We start from the raw sequence: 10,401 nt of genomic DNA on the forward strand, positions 1-10,401 counted from the left end.
AATAAATCCTCCCCTCGTCAATGTGTTTCTATTATTTAGCCCACTCTCGTTGATATAAATGTGTCGAGCAAAATAATCGAAACGCCTCTCTTTATGAAGCAATACGTTTTAACAGCACCACCGCAGCCTCCAAAATGGCCGTATAGTTGAATTAACACCTTTCTAAATCAGTTTGAATAACAATTATGCATAATGGCCTCCATGCATGAAGGATTTATTGCAGGACTGTTGTGCTGCTGAATTAGTCTTAGCTTGTTCTCTACCTAATAAACTCTCAACACAGTGTATGTTTACAAGTTTTTGTTAGTACGAGTTCCAGTGCAGTTAGAGAAGAGAATACTATGTGCAGCTTCATGTGTTTTTGAGAATATGCCTCCTAAAAGCTCTGTGCACACTCATTTAAATGAGCACTACCGGTGCTTTTCAAGCCCTCAGCTTTTGGGATTGTGGGCTGAGAGGAAAATCCTGACCTTTGCGTGGCTTTCCTACCATACTGCTTTGTTAATGTGGTGACAGTTGTCTACTCTCTCTCTCTCGTGTGTGGTTTGTGTCTGCATTACCTGGTTATTCTGCAATAAAGAGATTAAGACACAACTTTTCAGAGAAACTACGGGATAATGCGCTGCGTCACCAGCTGCCGCTGGATTTATGGGTATTTGTTTTGCCAACATGCCAGTGTAGGTTAGAGATCTTAAATGAATCTCCATACGTACTCATAGAGCTCTGATGGAGCTGTGCTTGGAGCGTTCTACTTGGATGTCTGTCTGTGTGCATCTGGTTGAACCTTCGCCCCGCAAGTAATATTGTTTTGTCGAGGGAGTGCCTTTAAATAGGCCCCCGCCCCTGTGTGATTTCTCTCATCATCATTTTATCAAAGTCATTATTGAGAAGCAGCGGGGAGGCTTACTGTGCAGGAAACCAATATGATCGTTTCAGTTTGACCTACTACACTGGAGCCTCATAATCCTTGGAAAGTTCAGACGATGTACTTAAGAGAAAGTAGCAATGCCTCAATGTAAAAGTAATGTGCTGCTGTCGGTATTGGAGAAATTAAGATGTATTTTCGCTGCTTCCAATCCAGAAAAGAGAGCTTTCTTTCTCATGAATCTATCATCTGTGAGATGTGTGAAGGGCGGGGCAGCTTTCTCGGCCTGCCTATACACACAGAAACAAAAAGCCCCTGCTCTTTGTGCAAATCAAAGCATGTTTACAGGTCTTGGGGAGTACTAATGTGTATATGGGAAAAAAAAAAGTAGTATAAAGCCTCTTTTGGCTCCAGAGGAAGCTGCTTGCGATCTGATAAAATGCCTCCAGTGATATCACTCAGTGGCTCAATTGCATTGTGGGTGATGTAGGCACAAGGTTTTGAAAAGTATTCCACTGGTCTAGCATTGCACCCCTATACCACTGTTGGACTCATCATGATCCAGAGACATCACCTGTTTAATTCCACGCAGTCGTCCTCTTTTTCAAAACCTGGCCTCACATTACCCACAGTGCATCACATCACTGGAAGCAATTTATCAGATTATCAGATTATTTTTTTTTAGTGCTTTTAGAAGTGTAATTATTAACAGTGCATCACAAATGATAAGATAATCACTTGTGTTGTGTGTGCAGTAAAGTCTTAAGATGCGTTCCAAATGGCAAACTTTTGACATTTTTGCACGTACTGCATCTGCAGTCTACGAAGCATGTGTGCTGTTGCAAGCAGTATGCACACAACCGAACCGTTCTGTCTACACTGTCATGACATCGCGCAAAGTATGCAATTTGAAACGCAGCTTTAATCTGCAAAGGAGATTTCCCTATAAAATATAGAGGAGCAGGGGTATAAAACAGGCTAAAATGAGAATGAACTGCCTTAAATTTATATATTACTTTTTCACTTCTGATTTGCAGATGACCCTGACTTTTTTTTTCCTTCCCCTGCGCTTGGAGAAAAGTGAAATGACATTTTTTGTTCTCTGTCAGCTATAAAGCAAGGAACACTTACCACGCTGAGGCAGATGCTTCATTGGCGACCCAGTGAACAGGCTGTGGTTCATTTCTGTCTTTCCTCTCTGGATGTAACTGACATATTTTCTGTACACTTGATGAATGCTCCTTTCACTTTGATAAACCCACTTAGTTCTGTCTTCAGATCACTACGGCACCATTTCACGACTGCGTATCTGAGGTGTGTTTATCACATCGTTCAAACAGAACTATTAACGCACACTAGGGGTGGTGAAAAAAATCGATTATTGATTAATCGCGATTATAATATTGACGATTATGATTCAATTATTACATTTCCAAAAATCGATTTAAAAAAAATATATATATATTTTTTTTTTGAAAAAGTAATACAAACTGGAGTCGTCCTCTTACTAGCTTCCGCTACATGGTCCACAGTCTGGAGCCAAGATATGTTATTCCATCCCGGAGCTATTTCACACTTAAATTGATTCCAAATCTTTACAAGGAGACAAAGCTTTCCGTGCAAGTGTCCCTCAACTCTGCTCACAGGGTAGCAATAACCTGCGATGCCTGGACATCCAGAGCTACAGTTTCATATGTGACCGTTACAGCTCATTATGTCAGCAGTTAATGGAAGCTAATGTCCTACGTACTTCAGACGAGAGCTATGGATGATAGCCACACAAGCACATATATGTGTGAGTTTCTCAAAGCAATGGCAGACGAGTGGGGAATAGAGAAACACGCCCTGGTTCTCGTCACCAACAATGCTTCTAACATGAGTCTGGCTGCTGAGCTTGGCAGCTTTCTTTTAACAGTGAAAGATTACATTTTAAACAAATTAGAAAATAATAATTTTGATATTACAGTTACACTATACAATATTGAAGGTGCTGTGAGGTGTTACTCAAAAGATAAGTACAATAATTCAGCAGCTGACTGATGTTAAATGGAAGATCAATAATCGTTAATAATTGAAAATCGAATCGATAATCGTTAATAATCGAAAATCGATTTGTAATCGAATCGAGACTTCAATAATCGGAATCGAATCGAATCAGGAAATTGGGCCGATGAACCACCCCTAACGCACACAGCAAATAACAAAGACTGAAAGGGCGTCCGTGGTATGAATATCAGCTTGCTAATATACCAATGCCCTGTATAATCAGCTTTAATGCCCCGCTGTCAAGGATATCTGTCTTACTCTATGAAACGGTGCAAATCAAAACATTCTCTGAGAAGAGATCTTCTGTACGTCGTTCGAGCAAAACGCCCGTACGCTTTCATTCTTCACTCTCTAGTTTTTTCTACAGGCATATTGTTTGTATTTAAAAGAAATAGTGAAATTTTTAAAGTTTAGGCTGTTAGAATGTGTTTTAATTGCTTCGTGATTCATCTGATAACTTTGAATATGCCTCATTATCTCATCCAATGCTCGACGTGAACTTCGCCAACACTCTGACTCTGACTCTGAGTTTTTTTCCTGCTCGCTAATATTTGGAGTTCTGTCTAAAATCAGCCCCTGTCGCCTCATTAGTAATCCGCTCACCTCTTCACAAACTTTTGGCCTGGATGAAAGAAGAAACTGGCTTCGCTGTCATTGTTACATCTCAGATCCCTGTGTTCATAGGCTGGCGGAAGCTAGCGCTCGTCAGCCCTGACACTGGCATCACACCGCCTGGCGCCGCCGAGTCAAAGGGACTGCAGCTTTTTTTCACAGTATATCCGCGTGGCACACAGGCCTGTGGGGTCAGGCAGAAATCATATCTTTTCCTCTGTCATTTTATACGACCTCACAGGCACACTATACGTGTGCGAACTCAAACACACATATCCAAAGAAACTTTTTACTTGGCCTCAATCGTCAGTTCAGAAAAATGCCGCAAAAGTCTTCTGAGGGTCGTCTTGTTCAGTCAGAAACTTCCAAACAATATCACTGTTCCAGCATCGTTCGCTCTTTTATCCACTGACTATAAGCACTTTCACTACACATCTATAATGCAATAGTATTTGAACCAATCAATGTCGCTCAAAAAATAATGTTATACATACAGATTTAGGTGTTGGCTCTGATATAAATGGAATCAGGGACATCCAGCGCAACTCGCTGTCTCAGGAAACTATAAAAACTGTCACTGTAAAGTTAAAATGAGAACATAAACATTTTCAGTTAACTAAAGTTTCCAACCCAGCCCTGATGGTTGGTCGGTCCAGATTGGAATCCCAGGAGCAGGTTTTGTCATTCGTGTTGGTGTCCTTGCATGGACCACGTTACCTGGTTTAGGTATCTTGTTCATGGTTGTTTGGGTCATATTACACCTTGTTGTTGTTAGTTAACAGTGACAGTCACTTTTAGTAGCCAAACAACTTCAATGTATTGTTTGCTGCAAACCAACAAACTCCAAAATAATCTCAAGTTAATGCATTGTTTCATCACACTCCACCGTTCACCACTCAAGAATTATTAATTGAAGGACATAATGGATTTTTTCGATTAAAGATATAAGAACCATTTAGTATTTAGTGCAAAGTTTTTATTTTATGCACCATCATCCGCACTAGATTTAAGAGCTCTTTTATTGCTAAGTGGTTTAAATGTTAAAGTGAAGTGGGGAAGTGAGAAGTTTCTTTCTCCCCTCAGTGTAAAAGAAAAGGTCTCACAGATGAGAGCGGTCCTTTTGACTCCACCAGTGATATTTTTGAGTCATTAGAGCCTTCCCTTAGCTTCCCTCGGGTGTGCTGCTCAGTATAAACTCTTACAACCTAGTTTATCTGAGAAAGCCGTGATAAACTTCAGCCAGAGTCAGATCCACTGTGTTAAAGATGCACTAGAGGGAAGCTGTCACACTGCAAGGGGAATTTGATTGAGAACGCGTTGATAGATAAACGGATCTAATATTAGATCAAGTGTCTGAAATAAAGGTAATCTAATTTAATAAACTGGTCTGATAATGAAGGTTTTTGACCTTGTCTTATCTCCAAGCGCAGGCGGATACGCCAGCTATTCAGCAATAGTATGCAAATACTTTGTGATCATTATCGGGGATGCTCTCTGAACTCAATTAGCAAGTATGATCTGCTGATAACTTTTCATTAGCATATATGCTAGGTGTTGGTGGGTGCCGATTATCCTATGGAGCTCATGTCTGCGCGCCACGGCTGCAGGAAGTTGGCTGATTTTATAATAAAAATTTAAAAATAAATAAAAGCAGCGAAGGGTGTAAAAAGTAAATCCTCTGTAGCCTGTGCTGAAATGTAAGTGTTCTGCGCGACCATCAATCAGCTGTAATAGGGTGATTTATCTGACACTGACAGATTGATGGAGGATATTTATCATAATGATGCCGCATGTATACAGTACCAGCATGGCGCTAATGTGTAGGAGGGTGCTATTTCGCTCTTGCACTGCCCAATTAGCAAATTTAAGAATCTCCAGTTTGTGTTTTTTTTTTTGTCTCCCTAAGCAGAAAAAATAGGAAAAAGCCCATGATTGCTAGAGATGATTACAGATACTTTTATTTCCCTGCTGAACTTTAGGAAAGAAAAGAAAACACGACGAGAAGCAAGTGGTGCAGGCTGGTTTTAGGAATTCACGCATTTCTGGGGTGTCCCCAGCAAAGCTTGATGCCTTCTCTTGAAGGCGCAAAGCAAACACTGACTCCACTGGATAAGTCTTTGATTACATTTATAGCAGCGGCTTAAATTTCCCAGTCGTTAACGCTCTCCTCGTGGTCGTAATGAAGTTATAAAATACTGGTTTGTCACTGTCTCTCCCTCCGCAATCCGAGCATCTTATTTTCCCCCCTCTGCAGCATAATGACCGGCCTTCGCAGATGTTGCAAAGGCAGCCGAGCATCTTCCCCCTGGCATTTGGCTTTGTTAATAATGCAAGCTTAAAAGAGCAGTGGGACCACAGACTGTATAACATGCAGTTAATGTTCTCTATGCAGACAGTTTTAATTCACGCTTGCATCACAGTGTCTGTGCAAAGAATATTTTCTCTGATATCAATACGGAAATTAATTATAGACTGTACAGTAATTACATCTTTTTTTATGAATGTGGACAAACTGAAATACAGAGTGGAGCTTTTGTTAGTATATCACATTTATTTAAGGACCACAGTTTTAATATTTCATGCTTTTAAGCACACATTAAAATATATATATATATATATATATATATATATATATATATATATATATATATATATATATATATATATATATATATACCAAAGTTATAAGAACTTAGCTCTGAATGCCTTTAATCTTGTTTGAAATGGAGTGTCTTAGCCAGAGCCCACTGTGAGGGGAGAGTATATGCTATTTTCATCCACCTCATTAAGTTTCTCACTTTAATTAATGGCAGGATGTGCTCACAGAGGAACTGTCCTGTCTGTTCGTTAAAGCCCATTATACGTCTGAGCTCGGGCAGACTGCCGGCTTCAAAATAGGCTTTTTGGGTAATAAGAGTTCGCTGTACTGTGTGAGCTGCGACATGAGAGGAACTCCTTTTAACACTGTTTATAGAAAGCACAGATCAGTCGTGTAGAGGGAGCTGCATCATTGTTGGGGAAACTGCGGAGGATTGGCGCTGCTGGGAAGGCAGATCGAGCAGGAACCGGTGATCACAGCTGTGTTTTCGCCCGTTGAGTTGATATTTAGCCAGAAGCTGCGAGGAGTATCGATCTCCCCTCTTTCACCTGCCGTGTGACCCAGCAGTTTGAGCATGTCTGTGTAACTCAGAGCTATTGCAAAAATCTACATGCTGATTATACAGCTAGATACATCATATAGATAAGGCCCATCCTTTTCATTTTATATTGATTTTTGACGTTTTGATGGAGAAGACTTAGGAGCTTTAGATGCATCTGTCCAAATGTACCTGAAGTTGTTGTGTCTTGCTAAAAGAACGACAACAATATATTTCTTTCAATGTTAAATAAAATATTTTAACCCCAGAGTGCAAACTAACCTATTTTTACTTGGAGTTTTGTTTTGTTGGTTATGGGAATAAGATTAATCTCTTTAATTTATTTATGTATTTTGTTTTTACACCTGCTGCAGCGTTGCCTGGCAATATTTTTAGTGTGTGATATCACGACAAACTGTGGTCCTGAAGACACGTTATTTTAGCAAGAAACTAAACTAAGAATAGCTTTTGAGTATTTTGACGGGTGTTTACGACTGTCAGTTTGAAAATGGGTGCTGGGACTGGGGAGGCAGGAAGTGGAAAAGGGGCCACTGGTCCCCAACTTTACAGCCCTGACCCACATTCTAAGTTGCAGATCATTCTAACCCAGTTTAGTCATTCCTGACAACTCTGAACAGCTGAAATTTTTTTTCCGCTTGTCTGTCCGTCTGTGGACGGATTAGTCACCGTGAAAGCATCACAACCGTGTAAGATGCAGTCATGAAACTTTGATTGTTAATCAAGTTGATGAAAATGAAGGCAAGATCTGAAGATGGGTGTGGTCCGAGAAAGGGCTCGAAGAAGGGGCATGTCCCACCCCAACACTGACCATCGATGTGGAATCGAATCCTTGTTTTTAAATGTCCTACAATATATATTTTTGAGCATTGGACAAAATTAAAACCTGTAAATAATGAGCCCTGCACATTGAACCCACAGGTGCAGTGGATGCAAACACATTTTAGCATTAGTCCAGTGTTCAGCGTATCAACTATATTGACATGTTCACAGCTGCAGAAAATTGAGTGAGGTGTGCGGAGGGGCAGCTTGTGTTCGTGCAGACAGGATGGTGGTAATAGGCTGTCTGAGTGCTTAGGAGATGGGAGGGGGGGAGGAGGGGGGCGGTGTCTCCCTCTCTGAGGCCATAGAGCCAGAGAAATGGACTTCTAATGGCTTATCCAAAGGTGTTAAATGACAGTTAACCTTTCCAGCTAATGATTAAGGTGACTCTTGATATGTATCACACACTGGCCCCAGATAGCATTTAGTCAGCAATGGAGATAAATGTGGGAGATGAATATTGTATAGCTTTGAAATACCCTAGATCCCACATCGTCGCCGTCTCAGCGGTGATGGTTATTCCTGTTCAAGGTCAGTTAGACAGGGCGCTGAGGGGAAACCCCCAACCCCTCTCCGTGAGTCAGTGAAAGTTAGACCTTTCAGTAAGCGTAGGGTGACAGAGACCCTCACGGCAAGCAAGAGACCCGATGATGATGTGTGAGGATTCCCGCAGCGGGAGCCGGTTCAACTAAGGGTTAAGCTGATGCCGTGACGGAGGCAGAAGGCGCTCTCGGAGCTGCCTGTGCAGCAGATGTCTGCTCACCTGCCAGTGTCGGTTACATGAGTGTTACATCTTCATCCCGCTTTATGGCCTGCTCATGAAAACCCTGATGCAATCCACTTAAGTGACAGAACAGTTGTCCTTGATCCACCTTGCGATTTTTTTTTTTGTCCACATTTTTGTATCTGATGTGATCATATGCAGGCCGGAGGAGTCGTTTGTTGCGGTTTGTTTATCGATTTGTAGTCGTGTGGAAAATACTCACCGACTGAAAGCTGAGACTGAGAAAACGCCAGAACCCGGGGCGTACTAGATAAAGTAAGCCAGGTTACCGGATATGCTGTGCTAGCCATTTTTCCCCGCACCGCTCACGATAAGGGCTTTTTTTTTTTTCCTCTCGGTGGGTAATTCTTAGAGATTAGTACACACATTGTTGTATTGCTGGTTTCGCCAGGGAATGGAGTTAAATAGCGGATGGGCCTCTGACTCTGTGAGTAGCAATCATAATTCCCCTCTAAAAGCTTCATGCCACTTAAGTTATTAACATTTAATTTTGCAACATCAGAGTGGATTAACCCATCAGACAGTGTTCTCATTAAGGTCTACTCATCGCATCTTTTTTTTACGGGGAGTGCCTGCAGCCCTTCTGTACCTCAGTCTGTCTCCGAAAGATTCAGCCCATGTTTCACCTCTGCTGGCAGCACTTACTTCTTTGCAAGGTCAAAAATGTATTCATCGTGAAAGCAAAAACCACGAATGTTTTGTTTCTCTTCTCTTCTTGTTTGGCTACAGCTTTACTAACTACAGTTCAGTTTTCCGATTAACGAGGCGATTCTGATGTCTGAATTTAAATCTAGGTCCGGTCAAGGAAGTGCCGTTTTATTTATCGACTCCAGACATCAAAAAACAGAGTTCTCCCCGGCTATACCCAAGAAAAACATTTCGGTCCATGAATTTTCAGCCTGTTTAAAGTCGGCATATATCTCTGTTGCCCCCAGCAACTGAAAGCATGAAAAGATCCTTAATAAACAAGATGTAACCCTCGAAATCTCACAGAAATCCACTTTCATTGATTCCTAGCTGAAAATACTCTGTCGCAGTCACAGGTATTTATCAGCTCTAGTTCCAGTCAGCATGGATGAAAACATGACACTCGGCTGCACAATGCTGCACAATGCTGTGACGCACATTGAAGTTCCCAAACTTGATGCGCAAATACTTTCCCATCTTTCTAAGTTCAAGCGGCGCTCAAACGTTGTCCAGTTGTTGAGAAGAAAGAGAAAAGAAGAAGTCTGGTTGCTCTATTAAGCACAGTGTAGGCAAAGATTGTGTCAGGTGCTCTTGGAAAAAATGGGAGAAAAAGGCGAGTACAAAAGGAATTGAGGCACTTCAAAAAAGAAAGTACCAAAAAAATGTTTTATTGCGTGTAGCCTTTGTATCTTGTCATGTCTGTTTTTTTGTTTTTTTGTTTTTTTTTCCTGCCTGGGAACTGCAGATGAAAATTTCAAAGTTTCTCCTCTCCTACAATAAGATTAATGTTCTTTTGAATGGGTCCCTAAGAAAATAAATGTAATGAGATCTGACAGGTTACCATCGTGTTGACATGTTGATCCATTACATACTGTAGCTGTTGTGAGCGTTTCCTCTGCGGTGTTACATCACATTTTGTTGTGAGTTGTGCACTCTGCTGATTGCCAGGGGTGTAAATATGAATATAAGGGGGGCTGCTGGATTAACAAGGACAGTGGTTTCAGTGGGGAATTTATCGGAAGGTGACCTTTAAGCACATATAATCCGAATCTATAGACTGTAAACAGCTTTATTTCATCAAGAAGAGGACGAGATCTAAACACTTTCTCTTGTCTTTTCCAGGGTGTTCCTCCGGGCCATTAATCAGTATGCAGCAGTGTTGAACAAGAAATTTCTGGATCAAACAAACTTTGAGCTCCAGGTAAGGGCTGAAAGCTTGTTCTCTTCTTTCTCAACCTTGATACCAGCTCCCCCTCCCCCTCCCTCACAGAGAAATTGTTCTGTTAGTCAAGGTAACACTGGATTATCATTTTAAGTGCTATTAACGGCGGTTTGGGAAAAGATTTGAATGCCATTTTTTGAAGCCATCACTTCACTGCAGTGTCTTTCTGATGGCTTTTTTTTATGTGCAGCATTTTTGGATATTCTGA

The 10,401-nt window shown here is 41.2% G+C and overlaps 1 protein-coding gene across 4 annotated transcripts in view; it reads left to right on the forward strand.

Annotated features, from left to right (window-relative positions):
• Positions 1 to 10,401, forward strand: part of dock1 (dedicator of cytokinesis 1) — a 206,031-nt gene that overhangs the window by 140,969 nt on the left and 54,661 nt on the right. For all 4 annotated transcript variants that reach the window (XM_030400621.1, XM_030400622.1, XM_030400623.1 and 1 more), the window contains one exon: positions 10,094 to 10,172. In XM_030400621.1, the coding sequence (XP_030256481.1) occupies positions 10,094 to 10,172 (79 nt within the window). The remainder of the gene's footprint in view (positions 1 to 10,093; positions 10,173 to 10,401) is intronic.

Source organism: Sparus aurata, chromosome 20 (genome assembly GCF_900880675.1).
Source record: "Sparus aurata chromosome 20, fSpaAur1.1, whole genome shotgun sequence".
Taxonomy (NCBI): domain Eukaryota; kingdom Metazoa; phylum Chordata; class Actinopteri; order Spariformes; family Sparidae; genus Sparus; species Sparus aurata.